At 36.4% G+C, this 26,722-nt stretch overlaps 1 protein-coding gene across 3 annotated transcripts in view; it reads left to right on the top strand.

Annotated features, from left to right (window-relative positions):
- Window positions 1–26,722, top strand: part of LOC132791857 (bifunctional heparan sulfate N-deacetylase/N-sulfotransferase) — a 79,599-nt gene that overhangs the window by 23,091 nt on the left and 29,786 nt on the right. For 2 of the 3 annotated variants that reach the window (XM_060800957.1, XM_060800955.1), the window contains exon 2: window positions 17,153–18,382. In XM_060800957.1, coding sequence (XP_060656940.1) covers window positions 17,622–18,382 — 761 coding nt within the window. In that variant the 5' untranslated portion in view covers window positions 17,153–17,621. Of the gene's footprint in view, window positions 1–15,709; window positions 15,828–17,152; window positions 18,383–26,722 lie in introns of those variants that run through there. The other variant, XM_060800956.1, reaches the window with a different exon arrangement.

The raw sequence follows: 26,722 nt of genomic DNA on the forward strand, positions 1-26,722 counted from the left end.
ATATTTGACTAAAGAAAATGTTCGAATTGTGTACAAATAAATTAAGCACTTTCAAACAAAATTTCGAACAAAAATAAAATCAAGAAATAAATATTTAAATATATTAAATATTAAATATTTAATGTGTATAATAAAGTATAATTCAGCTACAAGTTTGAACAATTTAAAATAGATTTATGCTAAAGAAACTGAAATCAAATTTTACATAAAGAAATATATATTTAAAGAGCTTCCGCTTCTGTATAATGAACCACAATTAAGTTACAAATATTACCATTTTAAAAATGAATTTAAAAATTTTTTAAAATAAAAATGTAAAGAGATTCCCCTTTTGCTTTAATACAAATTTCTTCAACAATATATAAAATACAAATATTTAAGGAGCTTCTGCACATCAAGTATAATTAACCATAATTAAATGAAAAACTTCTGCATATTTTCTTTCCTTAAAATGGGCATCTGCTAGTCTAGCAGCAGTCAGTGGCGAAAGTCGAGAGTAAAACCTTCTCGCTTGTTATATATTTTTTAATTTGTATACGACATTACGCATACGCAACGTTGGCGCGCATAAAATGTTTTGCCAACTCCCATATAAAAGGCTGTCATTTTTAATTTGTAGCTTTAACGAGAAATTGTTGAAATTATTCGTACTCTACGTTCGCACTGCGGCATGTGACACGCTCATCTGATGACAGTTAATATTTAATATCGTTTGCTAATTTGATGGCGCATGGGGCGAGGAATTTCACTGCGCAGTTAATTGTGCTGTGGGTGTAGCACTCACGAGTATAAAGAGCTAAATTCTAAAGAATCTTTTTAACAGCTTTTATGGGTCGACCTCTGGTCTTAGTGCTCTATGTGTCTGTGTGCAACACATCATGAGTGCAAGTCACGCTTTTTTGCAGTATTCAATTTCGAGCGAAACTTGTTCCCCACTCGCCGATTTATTTATGTCATGAAATTATTCACGTCTCGAAAGAACTCAAACAGCGCACCAACCAAAAAAAAAAAAAAACGAAAAAATCCCCCAAACAACTATCATAATTTTTAAGTTGTCAAAGTTTGCAACAATTTTTCACGCTTTTCACGCTATCGTCGACGCCGCCGGAGACACCAGAAAAAAAACCGACAAAAAATATGACTGCAATATTTCGCATAGAGCAAAGTGATTCAATGAAGAACTTAAACTGCAGCTGTTGTTAGAAATTTATTCCAGTTGTTTAATTATGGCATTAGATAAATTTTATTATTATTATTATTGTTGTGGATGTGTTCATGGAATTTAATGCAAAAATTCGTAAAACTCTGCTGCTTCCATTGTTTCTATTGTTAGGCTATGAATAATTAGAAAGCACACAAACAATGCAGACTCACACAGACACAGAGCGAGTCAATTTGTATTTTAATTAAGCTATACTTTAACCTCATAATATTGCAAATTCCATATTTCATATGCGCTACATATTGAAGCAGTAAACTAACATAAACAAAGTTTTGGCAATTTCGTATGTGAAATGACTTCCAATCGCAAAATGTGCTTTATTAAAAACGGGCAACACGAAAGTATTTTAAATATGCCTGTCGAAGTTTTGTGAGCGAAGTGAATTTGTAATAAATATTGTAAAGAGTACTTTCATCAGTTATTTATGTATGTGCGTAAAGTTAAAACAAATGTTTGTTCTAGCAATCCAATGTTAATAATTAATCCTCTAGCTAAAGTCTAATTTTATTTTTATTAATGGTTTTTTACATTTACCAGCTGGGTGTGTTGCAAATGAAAATTTAATTCAATTATACAGTTGAGTCTAGTGTATTAAATATTCTCTGCTTCCATTCTCTTTTGACTTCAAACAAAAATGTCTGCACATAAATAATTCAACAAATTCGAGGCTGCAATTTGTGAGTGCATTTGGTGTGACACCTTTTTCTTTTTATACTCGTTACCCATAGGGTATAAGGGTATTATAAGTTTGTGCCGACGCCAACAAATGTATATAAGAAGGCAGAAGAAGGCATCTCTGGTCCATAAAGTATATACATATATTCTTGATGAGCACCATCAGTCGGCACAATTCCAAATATGAGTTTCAGTATATTTTTGTAATTTTAGTATATTTTCAGTATATTATTTTTGTATATATTAAGAATAATACGGCACTGTATTGCTTTTTTTGAAAATGGGTGGCAAGTATCTCACAGTGCCAACATCTGAGTCGTAACCAAATGTAGCATACGGTATATTTTAGTATTTTGTTAGTATTGGTATATTTTAAAAATAATACCGTACTGTTTACGTTTTATTGGATATGGATAGAGCGAATCTTATTTTAGTATTTCATCAGCATATTAATTTGGTATATTTTAAGTACAACACCCATTGTCTTGCTTTTATTTAAAATGGGTTGCGAGTTTCTCACAGCGCCAAAAGTCGAGCCAAATAAAATATTCGGTATTTTTCAGTAAATTTGTGTATTTTCTAAATAATAACACACTAAATTGCTTTTATTAAAAATAGGTAGCGAGTGTCTCACAGTCTAGCTCACTCGATTGTAGCTTTCTTGCTAGCTTTTTTGTAGTAGTTCGTACTCATAGCAATTCTCTGGGATAATTTGCAAGTTGTTACCTGGTTCCCAGTGGCGCGGCGGAGATGAAACCTCAAATGTGGACAACACGAACCTACAACTTCTTGGGAGTAACCGAAAACTTTAGTTGACAGCAAAAACTCAGTGGTTGTTGTTTGGCATCTGCTGTTGCTTTGCTTTTGCAGATCCCAGTTGCCAGTGGCAACAATCAAGACCACAAAATTGTTTAGCGAGATAGTGCGAGAGAGACAGAGAGAGAAGGGAGAGATGTAAAGGTTGTTGGCAGTGCCCTGTCAAATATGCAGAGTGGTCGTCTAGCGAACAACATCATAATGCCAGTGCTCTGGGCACATTAACATAATCGGACGCAGGCATGCTTCGAGCTGTGTGCGGCACCAGCAACGGGAACGACAACGGCAACGGCAGCTACAACATCATTTTCATTTGCACTTATACCCTTTTGCCCACCTTCCGTCAGTGCGCTGTCAGTGCTGTCCCATTCCCGTTCCCATTCCCGTTCTCTAGTCCCGCTGCGACACACTAAAGCAAAGCAATGGCTTGCCTCCGCATCCGCAGCACGAACTGTGTGGCTGCTGCTCCCGCAGTGTCAACAACGCGGCTGCTTCGCTATTGTTTGGCGTTGGTGGAATAAACAACGCGGCATGTCCAGTGCAGCCTCTAGCATTGAAGGGGAAGAGGAGGGGGGAGGTGGGGGCAAAGAGCGACAGCGAGAGCCAGAGCGACAGTTGAAACCCGCAAAGTTTTAGCTTAGCCTGCAGAGTTCGGCCCTTCCGTCTCGCCCTTCTTGTTATGCACGCGCATAAATCAAAACAATAAAGTTCAAGCGAAAACAATGACGCTGCTCTGGATGATGATGATGATGATCATCATCATCATTATGCAGATGATGTTGTGTTGACGTTGACGTTTTTGAATGGCATTGAAGTTAGCTCTCTCTCTCTCTGTTGGTGCTGTTTTCCCATTGTGTTGATTCTGTCCAGTCTATTGATGTGCTGCGACAAATTATGTCATTGAACTGCTGCATGCCCCAATTGCTGTTGTTGCTTGCCACTGCCACTGCTGCTGGTGCTGCTGAAAATGAAAAATTACGACTGAGGCGGAGTCTCTTTGCCCCATGTGAATGATGATGTTGGCATGCTCATGAATAATATTTATTTGATGTATTTGTTTAGTTGATTTTCCGACTCGTATGCAAGCAATTGATTTGCAAGCAAACCGAGAAATGAGGACACGCTAAAGCTCCGGCAAAATTCTCTCGAAGTTGGTTTAATGTCTGTGCGCATTTCGAATTGTAAAAACTGCAGCCATATTGAGGTCATTCTGTGAGTGTGAATGATGGGCTCTAATATGTTTATAAACATTCTTCAAATTGTGCTGAACATTTCAATCATAAACGAAGAAAATATGTGGTTACTGCAAGGTTATTTGTAAATGAAATAGTGTATACAAAATAATTAATGGGTGAACATGTGTTTCTAATTAATCAAGAAATTGGGTTGCGGAAAATTTAGTAATATTTACATTTTTACAAATTATCATGAATAACATTTAATGTAGAGGAAAATCTAGTTATTAGCAGGTCAGAAAATATTGATTTATTAATCTGGAAATTGGGAAAAGAAAATTTTTTCATATTGAAACTTTTTATAAATTATTTAAATTGAGTTTATCGTAGAAGAAAATCGAAAATATTGTTGTCTGTTGCTTCAAATTTTTGTTTTTAATTTCTGCAATTTATTGACTGAGTGTTGAAGAAAAAGTGTTTATTACCAAATAACTGTTTAAACAAAGAATATATTTTTATTAAAATACAGACAAAAAGTATAAATACATATTTATAACGAAGAGTAAGTCAGAATTTATTTTTAAGTATTGCTACAACAAAGTTTTCTCTTTCGTATTAATGAAAATATATCTCTTCCTAGAGAACCAATAAATCAAAGAATATATTTTTTATTGACATTTACAGATAAACTTTAAGAAGTATATAAAGTTATAAAATAAAAATTATATAAATGTCACAATATATTCTCATATACTGCTGAAACCAAGTTTAAAGGAATCATATTTATTCCAAAAGAACCTTTAAATCAAGGAACATATTTTTATTAAAATTTACAGCAAATGTATAAATTATTTATAACGAAGTGAGTTTCAGCTGCGCTCAATCTGAATGCTGTCAGATTTGGGGCAAAAATATTGCATTAATATGAACTCAATGCTTCATTTGCTGCAACGAAATCCTTTTCCATAACGCGAAAATATATGCGATGCATATATTTATGTTGATCGCATTAAAGTATTTGCAAATTAACTTTTTGCGAGCTTTATGTGATTGAATGCAAGCAAAAGCGGCTTTATGTAAATGTTTTAATCGTATTTAGTATAATTGAACCGTTTGGCGATACAACGCCGCAGTGTCATAAAATAAAACAGGCAACATAAACAACAAGAACAACAATAATAACAACATGTCGAATGGTGGATGTGTACACATTAAGCATACGCCGCATTGGACAGTGTTGAACTTTGAACCGCCGCGCGGCACAGTTAACATAAATTTAACGATTATTAATGGTCATTAAACGAGGCCAGAAGGCAACTAAAATGAGACAATGGCTAATGGATAAAATATTTTTATGATAGCTACGATTCATTTTTCGTTTTCCGGGGGCTAATGGAGACAACGTCCACGAAACGACACGAAGAACTGGGCCCATTATTTATGGCCTTTACACGAAGGCCACACAAGAACAGAGACAGAGACACAAGCCATGAAAAATGTCGAAAAACACGAGATGAAAGTGAACAGAACTCAACTGGAATGGACAAGACAGAACAGAAACAAACAGGACTCTGAACAGGACGATGACTATCAGTGGTGAACGCGTGACGAGACACTTTGCGGCTGGCCCCAGACTTTGTGTATTAACTCACACACACACACACACACTCAGGCAGGACTTGGAAGCCGAACACCAAGCGCCGATTATGCGGCGAGCCGTGGATAAACAGACAAGAAGACAAAAGGAGGGGGAAGAGAGTGGACAGAGACACCACTTAACCAGGCTAGGGATACACATATCTCCATCCTTCTCCTCCTGCTCCTGCTCCTCGTGTCATTAAAGTCGCGTCATCATTGGCGTTGATGTTGATGTTCATTATGATAATCAGCTTGCTGGCATTGTCCGCCATTGTTGGGTTAACGTTGCGTGCTTAAATGTCGCCAATTGCGTGTATCTCAGCTCAATACACGTCCCACAGTGTGTGTACCTGAGTGTGTGTGTGTGTGTGTGCGTCTGGCTATCATAATTATGCAGCTGGCTTAATTATAAAATGTTACTCTGCAGTTAACCTGGGGAATTAATTTATACACCCAGCAACAACAATAACAAGGATAGGGACAACAAGCTTTATGCCTGTTCAATCACAACTTGGTTTACAGTTAGCTGGACAGAGCTGCAGGCGGAGGAGGGTATAAAAGGCGTACCTAGGGGGGATTCATTATGGCATTCAGCTCAGGTTCATTAACTAATTTTAGCACACCCAAACACACTCGCACACACACACACACACACGCACACTCGAATAACATAATAAATTGATGATAGAGCAGCAAAATGCCTGGGAATTCCCTTTAGAACCACGCTGGGGTGTTGTCTATCTCCCTCACTCTCTCTCTCTCTCTCTTGCTCTGTCTTTGTCTGCTTGGGTTAAATGATGCACACCATGATGGCTGTGGGCCATTTGAAAAGCTAAAGCTAAAGCTTTATGTGCAAGCATCAACTTTACTGATGGTCCATCTTATGCTTCTTCCCTCTCTCCTCTCTCCACCCCTTTCTACCTCTTTCTCTGCTGTGTAATTTCAACTATTTTGTTTGTTATTCGATGCAGGAATTCAGAAATTGTGAAATTGCTTAAGCCCATTGCATCTACGAGAGTATTTAGTGCTCAGTTTACACAACAGATTTCATTAGGCCAAGCAACTCAATTTGGATTTGCATCTCGGCATCTCGAATCTCAAATTTGTGTGCATAATTGATTTAATGCGAGTACGAATACGAATATGAATATGAATAACAGTTCCAACTGCTGACTACGATTGCGATTGCGATTACCACTCATATGATGCACCTCAAAGAGCAGCCAAAGCCATTTGAATGACAAATCTCTTAAATTGCATTACGGTTACCGAGATCTAACGAAATTCTATCCACAAAACTGAAGCAACAAGCATGTGTCTGTGTGCCACACAACGTTGCAACTGAGTAAGCATTCGAGAGGGTGCCACAAAGTTTAGTCAAAACTGCCAAAATATGTTATTTGCTCTCTGTTAGCAAAAGACATGACAATTTTCTGTCAAAGTGTGTAATTTGCGCAAGGTTGTTTTCTACTATAATTTGTAATTTTTGCATGTTTATCAATTGTTTGAAATTAGGTCATATAAAAAAGAGCTACTTGTATTTATTGTTAGTAGAGTTAATAAAAAGATGACTTAGCTAAAGCATAGAATAAATTTTACTGTAAAAAAAAACATAATAATTTTTCTATTGTTGTTTTTAAATTGATTATATTTGTATCATGTATTTGTGGTAAAAAGCAATGCTTACAATTAATCAATTGACTTAACTAGAAGTAAAGAACAAATTGGGCATATGGTGCTGCAAAACAAATTAGAATTTATTTCGAATTAGTCAGTTTTTATGGCACAAGCTAAGTATAAGTTAAAAGCTACAGCGGTATATAAAAATTATTATAATTATGAATAACAAAATAGTCAGTGCGTTTAAAACTGGTCAAGAATAAATTGAGTCATATATAATTGTAAAACAGGCAATATAATTTGCCTGCAATTAATCGGTTGTCTTGCCATAAATAAAAAATAAATGGAGCCAATAAAAATGTCACTGTAAATAAGCCTAATAAAAGTCACTGAAAAAAGTTACTTATAAAGTCAACATTTTTATTAGGTAGCTGTCATTGGAATAATAAGTTTCATATTTTTGTGTCGTGCAAAAATTGCAATAAAAAATGCTGTGAAAATGTTTATTAAATAATAGTCAACTTTTGCTAAGCAAAACTTAAAGCTAGAAGTATGATGTGCACTACGACAAAAGTCAGGTGAAATTCAAGCTGATGTCAAGAGCTGAAGGAGATCTTTTAGTTTCTGGCATTCAGCTCGTTAAAAGCAAAGTTCATAGATAAAAATGAAATCAAAACTCTGCCATAAGCACATGAATACTTATTGAAAATACGTAGACACTTACACTCGTATTCATACTCATACTCATACGGATAGTTGTACTCGTTTGTCTGATATGCAGAAGTTAAGGCAAACAACAGTGCAACATTTTTGAGCTCATCCTTTTAACAGGCAGCTTAGTGCAAAGTTCCCCACTTTGAGTGTGTAATTTCTATCGGTTTGCTTTTCTGACAGTTCACTTCGGTTCAGCACAGTTCAGTTTAGTTCAGTTCAGTTCGGTTTGCTGCCTCCCTCTTTAGCCTTTAGCCAGTTTTCCCAGTTCGAACCAGGAAGGTGGAGGAGGTGGAGCACATATCATAGTTGGTGTGCTCATATCATAAGCCATTTGTAGGTCATATACATATGTACATATAGGAAAGCAAGTTTTACGTTGTGTATTTGCATTTGCTGCCCCATAATCCGCCAGCGACAGAGCGCAACTTGAGACAACTTGTGTGCAGCAGCAACAGCAGCAGCAGCAAACAAGTAAGTACACCAAATGGCAACAACAATTCAAAACCAGTTACACGCCTAGTCAATTACACAAAGAACCAACACCAACGCATCGTTAGCAGCAACGGCAGCAGCTGGAGTCTGAGTCTGAGTTTTGCCCCCCTTGGGGCGCCTCCCATCCAATTCCACCTTTTGTAATCTCCACTTTCCTCTGCTGGCTCTACGCTTGTCTGCAATTTGAGGCTTTACTGTCACTCAGCAAACAGCAACGGCAACAACACTGAGTTGTGCGTGGGCTTCAAAACCCACGCCGAAAATCTTTGGCCAAAATTGTTGACTGCACTTGCGCCTACAGAAAAGGGGTGTGGCTGCCACAAAACGCTTGTGGTCGAAACGACATGCGGATCAGCCAAAAACCAGAATCACAGCAGCATCACAATTCCCCCCTTCCTCCTCCACTCCTCTGATTACCACGCCAGCTGCAGACCAACTGGGAGAGCGACATTGACACAGACCGTGGCTGAGCAGACGGCGATGGAGGTTAAGCTGCAGATAGCGAAAGACGAGGGACGCGACTCTCGAGTTGCTCCAAGTCTCTTGCGTGGCCACGTGGGCGTCCATTAAATCGAGTCGCTGGCCCAATTTGTGTGTGTGACACGGCACAGTGGTTCCGCATAGGAGAAAAACGTTCTAAAAAGTAGGAAGTGAAATTTAGTAAAAACAAAACTATGCCAAAATATGCTCTTTAGTTTTAAAAAATCTCTCAAAGAATTTATTCTTAGCTTACAGATTAAATATAATTATTCAAGAATGCGAAAACTTAAAAATGTAACAGTAAATGTCAAATCAAGTTCAAGACCAAAATGTGCTCAAACTTTCTTGAATCTTGAAAGAATGAACTATTTAGTGAACTATTTCTAGAAATCTAGTTTGGTTATTCTCGAAATTCGATAAAAACATTTCTAAACTTTCCTCCCACACTCAAGATCGGAAAATTGTATAAATGGCACTCAGAAAGAAAAATCTTAAATCAAGAAAAAGACTGTTCAAAATTTTTTAGAGATTTTAAATCAAGAAAAAGATCGTTTAAAAATTATCAAAAAAATCTTAAATAATGAATAAGATTGTTAATTAATTATTAAATCAAGAAGAAATCTATTCAAAATTCAATTTACTGGATAAAGTCAAAAATATATTTTTGATTCCAAAATATATTATTCATTTTAGACTTCAGAGATTTTAAAATTGGATCCAGAACGAACAAGCTGAATTCAAGATAAGAAAGTTCTGAAACTAAAGATTTTTATTCAATTGATTGTTATTGATATCATCTGAATTTCGCCAAGAACTATTGCAACTATTTGTACCACTGTGCGACAGCTAACGGCGTATTGCTGCGTCATCAAAAAGAATAGTATATATATTCGATTCAATACTCGTAATTATAAATATGTACTTAGATTGATAGGCAATGGCATGGAAGCGCAGATAAGCGTTCGTTGGCTCAGAAATAAATTCAATGCCACAGCATCCCGAGGCGGAAAGAACGAGAGGGAAAGAGAGAGATGAAGGCCTCTGGGTGACGTCACTGAAGTTAATTGAATTAGTTGTGCCTAGCAAAAAAAGTGCTATTGTTAGCCATACAACGAGTTCTCATTAGCCAGCGGCAGACAAACAGTTTTCCAATTGCAGGTCATCCCGGGTTTTTCACTTCCACTTCTAACTCGTCCCCTTGCCCCGCTCCTCACTCGCCTCGAGACACTTAAGTTTCCTTTTTGGCACTTGAAGGCGAAATGAAAATGAAATAAAATCAAATCGATGTAAAATACATTCAAACACTTTGGGCTTTGCTTTATTGCTTTTCGTTTGCTCTACAGTATTTTTAGAAACTGGGTCATTCTGCCAGGCCACCACCTGTCCATCGCCCCTCTCTCCCCTCCGGTCAGCCCCCTTCTCTGGCTTGTCTAACACCTTCAACTCTGTGGAAAATCAGCAGAGAAAATCTACAAATGAACACATTGCAAGTGTCTCCTTGAACGGCTCTCGGTTGGACCATTGGACCAAACCGTACACGATTTGTGTTTTAAGCACGCTTCGAACTGTGTGGCATGTGGCATGTTGTACGTCTGTTGTGGCAAGGCGGCGGCAGCGTTGGCGCCGGCAGAGCTGTCAGTTGTCTATGTGCATAAAAGTTTGCTAGAGAGAAAGAGAATGAAACTGAAGCGAGAACGAGAACGAAATTGTTTGCTAATGTTTTAATTAACCAACAACTGGGAGAGAAGCAGACCTCTAAAAATATACAAATATATTTTCTCTTTTGCATTTTAATGACACTTTTATGTATTCTTTGCTTTGGCCACTTGAAGCGTTTTTCGCAAATTGAAACTATTTTCAAATAAAATGGACATTTTGCCGAATGAAATAAGCATGGAAACGCATAAGTATCGTATAATTGACAGCAACAACAGGCATAAATGCCAGTGTGTGACATCTCTTAAGTGGTAATGTGGTATCGTGTCTATAGCGAAGTTTCGAACAACAACACTCCAAAAACGACAGACACTTTGCTGTTGCATGCACCCTGGGAATTGTTGTCAAGTGACTCACACAAATACCCCCGAAAAATGTCTCTCAATTCGAAATGAAACCCCCAACAACAACAGCAACAACAACAATAACTGAGGCCATTTCTAATTGTTACAAATTTGAGTTTTAACAACTTTTACGAGTGGATAAAGTACCACAATCTGGGGAGTTGTAAATTGTACTATAGCTGGTATATCTTTGGCTGGCAATTTCAAGTATTAACCAAGTGTTATATCTACTTATAAGTAATTTACGCATATTTAACATTTAATGCGCAATCAAGTTGAGCAGCACTTAAGAGTTGGTTAACTTTGAAAGAAAAAATTAATTTGGCTGCGCTTTATGATAGTAAACGAAGAACTTTTTTATTACCTTGAAATTCTGGTTTGAAGACTTAAAGTTGAATTTTTGATTCTTTTTAAAAGAGTTAATAAGATGCATTTCATATTTTTAATTACAAAATATAATACAGTTCCTAAAGTTATTATTATTTCCCGTTAGTTTATTTTGCTTAACACCTATGAAATAACATATTAGAAGCTCCACTTTTATTTCTTTACATTTTCGATTAAAGTTTTACTGAATAGTTAATTTTTTGTATTTTTTTTATAATATTATATTAATATTATGTATTAATTTTAATTAATTATATATAAATTTGTATTATGAAATATAATTCATTATATATGTACATATATGTAGGCTCTACTATGCCAATTATTTTCGTCATTTCTTTTTTCAATTATCTCTATCGAAATAATTTACTGTTAGCCCGAAGTTATCACATTTTTTTCATCATATTCTAAATGTATATTCTTTACTTTTGTTTCTTTTTTTAATTTTTTTAGTTCTCTAAGTTGTATTTCAATTTAGACAATACTATTTTATATTTCAATCAACAGTTTTCATTCTTTCCCTCGTCCCAAACTCATTGATTATTGTATACAAAACACATTACAAACTAAATCAACCCATGCAATCTGCGTTTTATATTGAAGCTAGTTTTTCCTTGAAATGTATCTTGTTTAAATATCTCAACTTAATCGCTTTCACCATATATAGAAACTCCCTGAAGAGATGAATGTAAAAACCTTTTGTGAGTGATTGTCTTGACTCCCCCGCAGATAAGTTTATGTAGAAGCAAGATTACCTGCTGTCAGTAGTCAGCCCACGTGTTTTGAGATTGGGGGAAGCCGTCACAGTGGCAAGCTCAGCACATGCAGCAATTGATGTCAGACTCATTGATTTATGACAACATAAAAGATGAGAAACAAGCAAGCAAGAATTTGAAACTCAAACGAAAGACACAAGCGCTAAAGTGTGAAAACTCATTAAACGCACACAAATTGTTTATGGAGGGAACATTTAGCTATGCTCTGAACTCGGACGGGGGGAAATGTGACGCCTACGCAACGACACTCCAAATGGAGTGAAAGAGAAGGAGAGAGAGAGAGGGGAGTGAGTGAGGCAACTGCATAAACTCAAGTTGCATTCATCAGTCAAATGGGGCACAGACACAGGGCGTCTGACAATTGTCTGGCCAATGAGTCAGTAGTCGAGTGTGTTTCTGTGTGTGTGGGGCGTCAGTGGGTTAAGTTAGATGCGTTCTGCAAGTCATGCTCCCCGCGGAGGCAAAATTTGTTGGCGTTGCATTCAATTTACTGCAGACAATTGATTGTTTTCCTTTTTTTTCGTTTTTTTTTTTTTTTGTTTTACCATTTTCTGTTTTCCCCGCTCGCTTCGTATTTTTGTTTTTTTCGGGCACTGTGCAAGCAAAATCAACACAAATTGAAAACGATTATCAATATGTCTGACCTGTCAGTCGCTCTAGAGTATAGAGCCAATGGGTGGGCAACACAGTAGTAGTGAACAATGGGGTGCGAGGAAGTAGGGTGCTTAGAGGGAGTTATGTGAGCGCAGCGGGTGGGGGAAATTGATGCTATGAACGCGCGAAAAGCCAACAAAAAAAAGACAGAAAAAACAAACACAAAACACACAGCGAGCACAACTGAATGTTGACTGATAAATGGGCAGCCAAAAAACAAAATATAAAAATAATAAAGAGGCGTACACAAGAAAGAGAGAGAGAAAAGTTGGAGGAATCTCTGGGGCACACTTCAATGTTGTTATTGCTGCAATTGTTGTTTTTACACACTACGAAACTAGCATTAAGAGCGACCATGATCGATTTCTCTTGGGCTTTATATAAATTGCTTTTGCCGCCTAATTGTAGGTCAAACTCATTAAGATTGAACTGTTTATACAATCGACGGCGATTAGTCACCAAGAGCGCAAAACTTATATACACCTTATATTATATATATGTATGTATCTATATCGAACTACTTAGGTATAATAGAATATTTAATGGGATAGTAACAGGGAAAGCACTTAAAGGTTGCTGACATGCAAATTGATATGTTGATAAGTGCTTGACACAAGTTGTAGATACGCTAATGGAATTATACAGTGAAATACGGGAATAATTCAAATGTATATTTAGTGCGCCATCAGAATAATTAAAATTGATTTAATGGACAAAATAAAATCAATGGAAAAATTAGTATACTTCAACGAATTAAAATCTTTTTTGATTATTTCAAATGATTTTCTTTGATGTTGCAAGAGTATTGTTTATTATTATAATCTTTCTTTTGTATTTAAGAAAGACTTATTTTCGATTATTTTCAATAGGTTTAAAAAATGTTCACATTAATGATGTACAATTATAAATGCTTCAATGTTGTCTACTCATTATTATAATCTTAGTTCATTTACTTACAAGATTTAGATTGTTTTCAAGAGATCTCTATTATTTTAAAAATTTTCCCCTTGTTAAAATTTTAGTTAGTATGCTTAAAAGTTATAAATTATTCGCATTAAATTATTATTCATTCATGTTGTAAGAGTTATTAAATTTTAGATTGTACGAGTATACTAACAAATTTTGAATCGTTCCCAAGTATTTTCAATTATTTAAATAATTTTCAATGACATTTTCTGTTGTGAATACTTGCAATATGCTTTTATGTGTTTTGCTCAACATTATATTCATTACATATATAAATCCTTAATAAGTATTCTCGAATAATTTTCAAAAATGTTTTCATTAAATTCGTGAGAGTATAATCTATTAGTTCCTATACTTTAAAGTCTTAAATCGCTTTCAAATATTTTCGGTTTCTTAAAATAATTTTCAAAAATCTTTTCATTGAAGTGGCAAGAGTATAAATACTTCGATATGTTAGCATTGAAACATTCCGCTCATTATTATAGTTCCAGCTGATTCTCTTGTTGGCATTGCATTCGTATTGTTGTTGGTATTGTTTTTATTGTTGCACCGGTTGCCACACGCCCCAATGCCATTTAGAGAAAAATGCTGAGAGTTGGAAATGGTGTTGGTGGAATGGAGAGGAATTTTTGGTAAACTATGCCCCAGCAGAGTTCAACAATGTAAACAAAATGTATCGTAAAATAAATAGTTTTCAAAACCATTAAAGAAACGAAAGGGCCAGCAAAAAGAATAACAACACAGTGTGTGTATGTGTATGTGAGGAAGTAAGAGGGGTGAGTGAGGAGAGGGGGAACAACAGTGGCAAGGAAAAACTTGGAAGCCGCGAAGCTGTCGGGGTTTGCAGCCTTAAAGACCCAGGCGCGAAGTTTGTGGCATTAAGTTTTCAACATGCTCAGCAAATTGTTTAATGGTGCTACCTCTGGGCTACCCTCGACTCCACTCCACTCCCCTCCCTTCCCTTCCTTCCTCTTCTGCTGTGTGTGTGCAACATGATGCCGTTGTTGTTGGCATTGTTGTTGTAGTATAAACATGAATGCCAGAAATGGAATCGTCTTGCAAGCAAAAATTGAAAAGTACCAAACCGAAATAACTCGAAATGAAAACTTGAGAGACATGTGTTATTAGCCAGAAAATACATAACTATTAAAACGATAAATGCAGAGAGAGAGAGAGAGAATGGGGAAATGCTGATGAGGCAGTGATAACAAGTAGAGCAAAATATGGAGACGACTAACATAAATATTTGATGTAAATTGAAAAGTGCATGCCACATAAATTTTGAGCCAAGTTCGAGCTACATCTAAATACAAGCATATGAACACAAAGTATACAGTGAGTTGCAGAAGTACTCAACCAGGCAGAGACAGATGGAAGAGACAGACTTGGGAGTCAGTTGTAGGACAAGCAAATCAGCAACAACAAACAAAAGTGATGCAAAAGTTTAGATAAAGTATTTATGCCGCACACAAAAAAGAGAAGAGCAGGCAAACAAGGAGTTGGGGCATGCACAATTGAAGAGGAAATTAAACAAGTTTGCCTAACGAAGAAAGCAAAGTTTTTATGCGCGCCTTAAAGTATGCTGCAAAAGACGCAAACAAACAGAAGCCACAACACACACACACACACTAACACAGAGAGCGAAGAGAACAAAAGTTGTGCCTAAGCGACAATGCAACCAACCAACAGCGACAGCCAAAGCTGCCATCTTGCGGTGGGAGGCAGAAACAAAAGTGCTCTTGGGGTCTGCCTCCCTCTCTCTGTCTCTCTCTCTCTCTCTCTTCTGTCACTCGCCAGCAGGCTAAACTTTTTGAATCAATTTAAGTTCTGACATTTTAATGATAAATTTGTAACAGCAAAAAACAAGGCCAAGGAATGCGTCAGCGATTGTTGTTGTTGTTATTGTTGTTCTACGTCTGTCTGTCAGCCAGTTAGAAAAATGCTGTTTGTAAATTATTGCAAGTGTCTTTCAGAAACGGTTTTTTGTGTTTTGTGTGTCTGCAGTTGTTACGTGAAAAGTGAAAAGAATAAATGGCAAAGTTGTTGTGATGAACTCTCGACTGCTGTTGCTGACAGTTGCCATGGCTAAACTCTTGTCAAATTAATAAAAGAAATAATCAGAGTACTTGACATTTCAACAACGAAAAAACAAGTAAGAAAGTTACAATCGAGTGTGTTCGACTGTGCGATACCCGCTAACCATTGTGAATAAAAGCACAACAATGCGGTATTCATTTCAACATACTTAAAAATCATATACCACAAAAATGCTAAAAATATACCATAGGCTATATTTGGTATATTGCCAAATATACCAGGTTGTTAACCAAAGCAACTAAGATCCGTAGAAAGTTAACGTTTTTGCCCACAAAAAAGTGTATTTTAAATTCCAAATTTGCAGGAATCATTAAAACTATAGTTATTATTGTCTGTTCCAAAATTTGAGACTCTAGCTTTAAAATTACGCCTGTTACATCCATTTCCTGGGGGCACAAAGTTATATACCCTTCTACCCTATGGATAGCGGGTATAAAAAGGTTTTCTTCAGGAATTTCACTCAATTTGAGGGAAAAAACTCAACTGGAATTTAATAAATAAATGGCATACGACTTTATGCTTGAATTGGGTAATCTTATTATGCCGTATTGAGTTTACATTAAGGTTGATTTAATGATTTTTCAAGTAATCTTATTCTTTCCTTCTTTTTTTGTATTTATTTGCTTTGATGTGCGCTTCTATTTGCTTCTTTAAGTTTCCGTTGTGACAGGCTTCAAGCGTGTGTTGTGTGTGCGTTTGTTTTCTATCCCAACGAACACGTGTCGACAAATGTTTGTATTGCGGCCGAGCCCACAAAATACTGATAAAGGAAGAGGGAGGAACTGGGCAAATATTGTTGTTGCTCATCTAAACCTCATTATTGACTCATTTGGTTGGGCCGTAAAGCGCCCGAAAGTATGTTGTCATTATTTAGGCGACAGCCGCAGCCATTTGCAATTAAAGTAAGCCACATGTGCAGTTAATGGCTAAATCCACACACACGCACACACAACCAAAATACACACACAGAAAAAGCTGCTTGAGTATAGATATAGATATAGACATCTAGAACTTGGGCTACAAGAGTTTACTTTGTGGGCTGCTCTATTTTGTTTGCAGTTTTATCAGCATTTTGTTTACATTCATTTCGAAGTGCGAGCAAATTGACAAGCATCGAGCAGTCGCCACTTTGTAAATAGATAACAAAAAGACGCATTAGTTTGGAGACATCATAAATGTCAACGGTGCGGCTACGTAACGTGGTTGCTAAATACCCTTCACACACCTTAAAATAATATTGAAAATGAAATGAAATTTATTAATTAAATAAAAGTGGAACCCCTTAATAAATTAAACTATTTTGCTATTTGTTTGCTTTGGTCATCAGCTATAATTGTTTATTTAATGATTTTCCCCTCTTTCGCTTTTGCCTCTTTGCAGATAAGACGAACCAGCGACGACCCAGTCAATGTCTGATAATAGAGCTTGGAACTGTTCGAAAGTGGGTCTGTCATATGACTGATAATGGCCCTCAACGCTAGCTGCCCCAACAACAACAGCAGCAACTATTCGAAGCGCAGCCACAATGGCCAAGCAAAATGAATATTTAAAAATTTGGAAACATATCAAATGGCGAATTGAAAAGTGAAAGTGAAAATACAAAAATTACCGAAGACATTTAATAAATACAAGTGCCATAACAAAAAAGAGAAGAAAACAAATATTAAAAGCAAACAACACGCGTGTTCTTCTAAAAAACATATTTCGAACATATCCCAAAAGCAAACGCTGCCAATTAAAGAGAGAGAAAGAGAACGTAAACGAGAGAAAGAGAGACAACATTATATATACAATTCATATTATAGACTCCAGCTTGCAGTAACCACCGACTGATAGTCCCAACAACAATATGACAATATCAGCAGCAGCAAGAACAGCGACAACAAAAGCAACCGCAGCAATAGGAACAACAACAACAGCAACAACAACTCCAACAACATCATATAACATTGCAAATCGGCTGCCTGGCAAATCGGCGAAATATGAAAAACTCATTAAGCAGCCGCAAATGCAGTCGGGATTGGGCCGGACGAGCGTGACCGGCACCCAAACGGATGCTGATACGGATGCGGATGTGGATGCGGCTGCCGGAGCTGCGGCTGCGACTGTGACTGCAACTGCAACTGTAGATGCAACTGCGAATTGCGGCAACCATTTCAGTAAGCATTTCGGCAATGGCAATGTCTATGCCGCACCAGCTGCAGTCTCTCGAAGTCCTGCCACGCCTCCAACTGACCTGCATACACATCACATCACAGATCGCAGCATGCTGCTGCCACCGCCGACGTCGGCGTCGACGGCGGCAACAATGGAGCAGCACACTTCTAACGGGTTTCTGGCCAGCGGCATTGTCACGTACAAGGCCAAAACCAATGGCAACAACTACGACTTTAACTCTACCTCATCAACGAGTATTGGCAGCAGCGGCAATGGTTGCAGTGGCAGCAACAACGGCAACGGTGGCGCCTCAAACATTTCCAGTTTTTGTAATTTAATTGCACGTCGCTGCTATGGCATCAATGTGCGACGCTGCGTATACGTATTGTTTGCCATCACCGTGGTTAGCATTCTCTACTATACGCATTACGTGGGAACCGACATGGTCTATGGGTGAGTAGCCTACCTCCACATATTTCCCTCTTGTTCCCCCCGCGGCCTCTTCAAAAACTTATCCTACATTTAAACCATTTTCATTGTGCTGTCCAGCTGTTGTGTTGTGTTCGCATTTGATTGGATTCGTTTTTTTTTTTGCACGTTTAAAAGGAATTCTCTCTTTTTTTTGCAATAATGAACAGGTGGATGATGGCAGGTGCGAACAGCAGTTGGTGAAAAAAAATTCTTTTGCTCATGTTGCATGTTGCCTGCCTTGCTGCCTGCATGCACCGCTTTTGTGTTCTGTTGCTGCAACAAAGCAAATAAATTGCGCAAAAATATTCATCGAAATGTTGTTCAAGTTTGCAAATAAACAACGAGCGAACAAAGGCGCTTTAAACGTGACAGCAACAAGGCTTTAACGAAAAAGTGTTTCAACTTGTTTGTGTTGTTGTTGTTTTGTTCTTTTTTCATGCTTGAAAAGTCTTCTAAATAAGCGATGGCAAGCAGCTTTGTCAAATGTGCCACATAGCAAATAATTCACAAAGCTTATTCAAAGTCGCTGTTAATACTTTTGCGTTGAGTGAATACTTTTAAAGCTCCTTTAATTTCATTAGCTGTGTCGATACTTTAAAGCATTTTTGTCTAGGCGAAGTTCAGCAATACTTGTATTTTGTGAATATTATAAATCTTGTGTTTACATACTTTTTAGATACTTTAAGGCATATTTTTTGGAGGTCAAGTCTATAATATACACTTATATTTTGTGAACATTATTTTTTGTTATATATTTATAATATTTTACGCATTAAAATGTGTTTCAAACTTTGTCATGCCAAGCAAGCTCGGCTAAAAAAGCTGTTGAACGTTGCCATAAAGATAGTTTACAGAATTTTTGTCTAGGGAATGCTCAACAACAATTATATTTTCTAAATATAATTTATAGTTATTTGAATAAACAATTTTTTAATCTATAACATCAAAATGAACTTAAAATTTTATCATGCCACGCAGTCTTTTCTAAAAAAGCTGTTGAAAGTTGCAGAGCCTCAATTCCACTAAACTGATCAGAGCTTTCCAGCCCTTTTAATTTCGTTAACTATTCTTACAATTTTTTATAAAATCGACATTTATTCATATTTCAAATTTAGCATTCGGATATTTTCAGTGCAACATTTAATGCTCAACACTTTTTCAAGTCACACAAGCTTCACTTAATAAGTTGTTGGAAGTTGTGCAAACAAGTTCTCAAAGCTCTTTTTATCCCATTAGTTATTTGTTCACTACTTGACAGCATTTTTGTGTAATCATACCTCAACTATTACACTTCATGAAATACTTTCATTATATATGCAATTTATTATTTGTATATTAGCAAAAATAAATGTATCTACACTTGAATGTGCTTAAAGCTTTGTCATGCCAAGTTTTGCTAAATCAGCTGCTGAAAGTTGCCAAAGAAGAAGCAGCTTCTCAAGTCCTCGAGCTGGTCAGATAGAGCACACAAAAGCACTTACACATGTGTGTACTTCATTCAAACTAAAAACTTTTACAGCTATTACTCGTACTCTGAGTATTTTCCTTGTGTATGTGTGTGTGTGTATTTTATTCAACAGCATTTTCAGCTGTTCAAAGTTTTTAACTAGTTTTTCCTTTTTATTGTTTCTTAGCAGAGAATGATCAACGATTTTTATGTGACTTGTTTTCTCAAAAAGCAAAAAAAAAAAGTGAAAAGAACTTTTCCCAAAGAGTGAACTTTACACCTTTGGTTAACTAAAACTTTACGTTTTGGTGCAGAAAGTGTGTTCACGTATGTATGTAGTTATTTAAAAGGGGAGAACGAACTCAATTCTGCAAGTTTCTAGAAATATTTCTCATAATTTTTAATTGCGCGCATAAGTAAAGTAAAAAAAAAATGTTAAAAAGGTTTTTCCTCTGTATATTTATTTGCTTTTCACACTAGTTTTCCTTTGCTGTTCTCAAGTTTTGTTTTTTTTCGCATCTGAAATGGAGAAATGTGGAGGAGAGGATGACTGCGAAAGGTAACTCACCTGGCTGTTAGCTACTTTTGCGCGCAATTATGATTTACAAACATTTTGTGCCCCCAAACTAAGTGCAACACGCCAGCAGTTGCACAAACAACAACGGATAAAGTTTTGATTACTTTCATCATCAGCAGCAACAGCAGGAGCCGGAGCAGCAGCAACCGTAGTTGTAGCTTTAGCTTCAGCTGGTCCTTGACTTGGTTTCTAGTACAATTTTGCATAGCAAGCTTTGACCAAAAAAAAACAAGCATGAAAGCTACAGTCGAGTTTGACTGTGAGATACCCGCTACCCATTTTAAATATAAGCAAAATAGTGCGGTATTAAGTGAAAAATGTACGAAATTAATTCACCGAAAAATACTAAAAATCTACCGAATGCTATGTTCGGTATAATGATAATGTACTATTTAAAATATACCAGATTGTCAGACAAGGTAAGAAGGCTTTTTGCCTATACAAAGGTATTTTTTAAATAACTTCTACAATTCGTATCCGATCGTAACCAAATTTTCAGGAATCATAAAGATTATTGTTATTATTGTATCTACCAAAAGTGGAGACTCTAGGCTTACGCTCGATTTCCGATTTTTATTGATTTGCGGAGACGGAAGTGGGCGTGGCAAAAATTTGAAACAATTTTCATCTGCCTGCAAGTATAACAAGTTCTGTTGAAAAAGAGTTATATTTCTATCTCTTATAGTGTCAGAGATTAAGGTGTTCATACTAGAGATGGGCGCGTGTCTAAAATTTTCAACACGACACAACACGAACACGAAAATTTTTTTTTTGTGTAACACGAACACGCACGGTCGATTTTGGTCCAACACGAACACGCACGAAACACGCACGAACAACACGAAATTTTTTTTTCATATTTATTTCAATTTTGTATCATATTACATTACAATGTAATGATTATTTTGAGTCAGCGAGCTTTTATTAACAATAACCTTTGTTGGAGCCCGGATAAATAAAAAGACGCGCTAAATTTCTTATTAAAAGTAATGGTACTTTATTCACTTTTTATTACATTAAAGGTAAATGCGCATGGCGAAAGTTAACATAAAAAACATTAAAATTAATTCATATTTTTGTATAAAAATACCAGTTTATCCAAATTGCTGCTGAGCAATCTTGTTCTGCGCTCGCACAGAACCATGCCAGACGTTGAGAACACTCTTTCGCTCGTAGCTGAGCTGATTGGTATATTTAAAATTTGCTTTGCCAGTTTTTGAAGACACTTAAGGTTATTAGCGTTTCTCCAAAACTCTAAAACATTGTTTTCATTTTCTTTGCCGCATTTGTAATAGTTATCTATTTCAATGTCGACAGCGCTGCGCACTAATTTAACCTTTTTAGCATTGGTTTCATCTCTAAATTCAAAAAAATCCTGGGCTTCATTAGCCGATGTGCTTTTCTCAGGACTGGTATTTTCAATTGAATATTCAGATAATATGCCTTTGATCGTAGCAAAAGTGTCATTTCTTTCCGTTTCTGTTAAAAAATTAAGCTGCCTAAACGGCGGGTTTAAAAAAAGACCGACGTAATGCAGGTTGGTTGGCTTAAGACGCTTATCAAGTTGTAAGAGAGTATTAGTTTTAAGTTGAGATATAACAAATGAATCTAACATTTTTTGATTACAGTGTGATTTTAATTTGTTGTACCAAAGAACATAAATATGTATGGTGGGTTCTTTTCGGAACTAAATTTTTCAGAACATTCTTTAAAAGGTTTTAAGAATTCTAGAACTTGATTTATAATTTCAAAGTCAATATCAGCAATTCGATTCGATTGATTTTTTTTCACTTAAAAGATATTTTATTTCATCCTTAACGTCAAATATACTTTGAAGCATAATATACACCGAGTTCCATCTAGTTTGTACATCTTGTTTTAGTGACTTGCTTAATTTATTGTTCAACTCTGAATGCTCGAAATATTTAACCAATTTCTTCGACGCATCAATAAGCTGCCTAATTTCATAAATTGGATCCTTTTCGAGGACATCGGTCATTAAAAGATTCAAATTGTGGCATGCGCACGATAGTCTCTTAAAATTATTAAAAGCCGAAACAACATTTGCTCCGTTGTCGGTGACAATTACAGAGTTTATCAACTTATTATCGATGTTAAATTGTTTTAAAATGTCGGTTACATGCAATAAAATATTAGCTCCGGTTTTTTTCTCTGCCTCGAATTCTTTAACACCCAATATTTTAACATTTAACTTAAATTCAGCACATATATAATGAGCGCTTAAGCTTACAAAACTCCGCTGCGTGTACGAGTCGGTCCACATATCCGTTGTGAAGGCTAATTGTTGTTCTATAAGCGCTGTGCTTAGCTCCTTATGTATACGCTCGTATTCCTTTATCATGACGGAGTAAGTAAGAGTTTTTCTCGATACGGATACATCCTTATATTTTTGAACGCCATATGCAGCTCCTAGATTTATAAGGGCTTGAGCATACTCCTGGAATCCTTCGCCTAAACAAAATAAAAAGTAATTACATATATATACATATTAATTAATATTTAATCCACAGGTGCCCAAGCTCAGTAGCTCTTTTCCACAATACACACAAATAAAAAAAAACATTGATCCGATGATACAAAAACAGCGAGTTATGAGCTTGGGTACCACTAATTTAACACTCATATTCACACAAATAAACTCGGCACTGTACATATGAATGTGTGTAAATGTATATGTGTACATATATTGCATATATTTTAACTCACCTTCGGTGACGCTGAGAGGCTGTAAATCCTTAGCCACGAAAGCCAACTGTTTGATGGCCAGGTTATTTATGACATTTTGCGGAACTTTTTTATGCACAAAAGACGGCAAAGTAGGTTGGCGTGCGTCCGCTTGAACGGCACATTTGTGACGATTTAATACGCCGGTTCCGGTCTTCGGCGTGTATGCGAATACAACTTTGCACTTTTTTGCAGCACACAAAGTTTAGGATCTCACCACAGCATTCAATTAAATTAAACGTCTGCCAAATAAGACTTTTGGCTTTCGAATTGTTAATTAATTTGTATTTTTCGTCCCCTTTGGCAATCGCTTCTTGAATTTGAATGCGCCTCTCCATTTTTATCTTTCTAGCATCCAGCTCAAAGAAACAATGTGATCGTATGTGGTCTACAGTGTGGCCAATTCTTGCTGAGGAAATATACTAAAAAATAGTGCAGTCGAGCAATATTGCCAATAAGGCAAAAAAAATCAAATTTTTTGCTTCGTGTTGTCGTGTTGTTTCGTGTTGTCGTGTTGGAGTGCGCAGCACGAGCACGCACGAACACGCGAAATTTGATTGCGTGCAACACGAACACGCGTGTTGAGTCGTGTCACGATGTGACACGAGAATTAACACGACACGCGCCCAACTCTAGTTCATACAGACGGACAGACAGACGGACGTGGTTATATCTACTCGGCCTTAATCAAGAATATATATACTTTATTGGGTCGAAGGCTCCTTCTGCCTGTTACATACATTTTCTGTGCCAAAAAGTGATAATACCCTATGCGTATCGGGTATAAAAAAACAGAAAAGGAGTAGAAGTTATTTATATTTGTAATCCAGTTGATTATTAAATATTCACTAGGCTGCTGTACTTTAAATTTAATTTACGAGCTCAAACTGTATGGCAAAGTTCATTACGCCATCAATCAGATGAGAAAGTGAAGAGAGACAGGCATAGAATTGGCCCAAAAGGATGGTAATTTGAGAGGCTCAAGTCAAATTACTTGTGCGTCAAATCTGCTCAATTTAAATGAATTCAAATGCTTTTGACAGTCTGTTGTGTCGGTTCGGGTGTGTGAGTATGTGTGTGTAGGGTTGTGTGTGTGTTTCCTGTCCATGTTCATGTCCATCCGTTCGTTACGTGCAAAAAGCGGAAACATGTGATGTGTCGTTGCTGCCCCTCTGCTCCCTGCTCTACCAGAGACTGTTGTGTGGTTTGCCCCTCGGCGACAGGCAGCCGCCAGTTGCTGATGTGCGTGTTTGTTTATGCTGTCTGTCATTATTTGCACACACACACACACACACACACACTACTAAAACATACATGTTAGTTGCTTTTTGTTGTAGTTGCTGTTGCAGCTGTCGTTTTAGGTGCAAAACGCATTTTGGCAAAATGCAAACCTACGTGATTTGCATGCAGTCATAACACTCACACACACACACATACAAACACAACTCGCCTGACAGCCTGCTATAATTGATTTGTAATGCTAAACATGCAAGCAACACGACAAAAATGTCAAAAACGTTATGACAATTTACATTTCATTAAAAAGGATTTCGTTGGAAACGATTTATAAAATACATTTAAATGTGTTAGTTACATAAAACGATTAGTCTGACAGTAGCTGTGACAAAACTAATAAATGTGAATGTGAAACATGAGACAAAAATATTCTAAATAAAGTTACAAATATTTGCAAAAGTTTTGATCCGAATTGTTGCATATATTTGTGGCAACTATTCTGATTATAAGTGGCTTAAAATATGTTAAATTTAGATAGACGTAAAGCTAATCAAATTTGTTAACTTATCAACTCTAATCTTAATTACATAAATATTTGCTAGTTATTTGTAAAGTACTTTATGTGCATAATTAGCGGAAAACCCTAAACAAATTATGAATTTATTTAATAATTGAATAAATCGACGTATTTAATTATAATCAACAAGGTGAAATATGCAAAGTTTACAAAAAAGTAAAGTCCATCAAATTGAGTTCTGATTTGATAAAAAAGAAGCCTTCATTGAAATAATATTTTGACATTTATTTTTAAATGATTTTTAAAAATTTTTTCTGTGTATAATTTTAGGTAGTTTTTGTGTAGCCAAAACATTTTATGCACTATTAAAACCAGTGCTCAATTATTTTCAGTATTGTTAGTATTGCAAAGTTTACATAAAAGTAAAAAACTAAATTATACAAATATTTATAGGGTATTTATTTTGCAGTGATTTACAGAATTTTTTCTGCGCATTATTGGAGGTAGTTTTTATAATGCAGCCAAAGCTATTTGTGTACTATTGAATTCTTTAATTATTTCTGTCATTTTGTGATTGTTTTTGCTTAATTGACGTGTGTAAATATCGATTAAATGTATCGTCGTGTAAAATGAGTTTCACAATTATGCATGGAAAATTAATAATTGAAATGCGCTTTTCTTGTCGCCTGTTGGCTGCCATATTGCCTGATTTATATACATATACATATATGTATATATATTCATATATGCATACATAGTTGGCGGTTTATTTGCTTTGCGTGTTAAGTGCGATAAATGCGATTTGATGCTTTGAGTTTTAGCCTGAAGGGGCGTGGCAGTGTTGCTGCCAAGAACATTAACTAACAGCAACTAAACTGAACTAAACTAAAACTAAATGCGCGACTGACGCTCGATAATAAACACATAAATTACTCTGCCAGTTCAGTGAATTCAGTGCACAAATATTTGAGCACACAAAACAGGACTGGACGCCAGAACAAAACTTTGATGTGTTCGTGAGTGTGCAACATGGCGTATGCGTCATGCCACACAAGTTGCGTGTATTAATTGACTAAAACATTTAAATGCAAAATGCGATTATCAATGACAATTGCCTCAGGGCAGCAACAGCAATGTGTGTGTGTGCAAATGATGTTTTTGAAAAAGTGATTACATATGCCGAATGTACAACAACTCAACCATTATCGCTGGACGATGATTTTCATTAAGTAAGCAGCAGCAGGCAAAGGATATGTGTTCGGCCGTTTTCTTTCTCTGGAGCGTGTCAACTGCTGGCGAAATGCAATAAATAATTACATTTATTTGCTTTAAATGCAATTACAAACAAACAAACAGACCGGGAATCAAGGGACCGACCTTTTTGCATACATCCAGCAGACATATCCTTTTGGATGTCGCCAGAGTGTCGGCCATTTCTCCACTTTCGCGTTCACAGTTCATTTGGCGAACTGTGTCTGTGTGTGTGTGTGTGTGTGTGTTATTGCAGCATTGCGGCACGGCTTCGGCTAGGGCTTGTGTGTCTCTCGCCTCTTTCGGCATTTTACCACTCATTTCCGTTGCAATCCAATTGAACTTGGCTTGCTTGATTTATTTAATTAACTTTTCTCTTTTTTGTTCTCTGCTTTTTTTCTGTTTTTTTTTGCGCCATTTCTCTGTTTTCATCTCGTTTTCCACTTGCTGTCGAACGCTTAAAAAATTGGCAGAACCCGGCACCACAATCGTTTTGGGAATTTTCTGTTTAAGCCGCAGCTCAACTCAAATGGGCTTGACTCGACCCCT

This window comes from Drosophila nasuta, chromosome 3 (genome assembly GCF_023558535.2).
Source record: "Drosophila nasuta strain 15112-1781.00 chromosome 3, ASM2355853v1, whole genome shotgun sequence".
In the NCBI taxonomy this organism is placed as follows: Eukaryota; Metazoa; Arthropoda; class Insecta; order Diptera; family Drosophilidae; genus Drosophila; species Drosophila nasuta.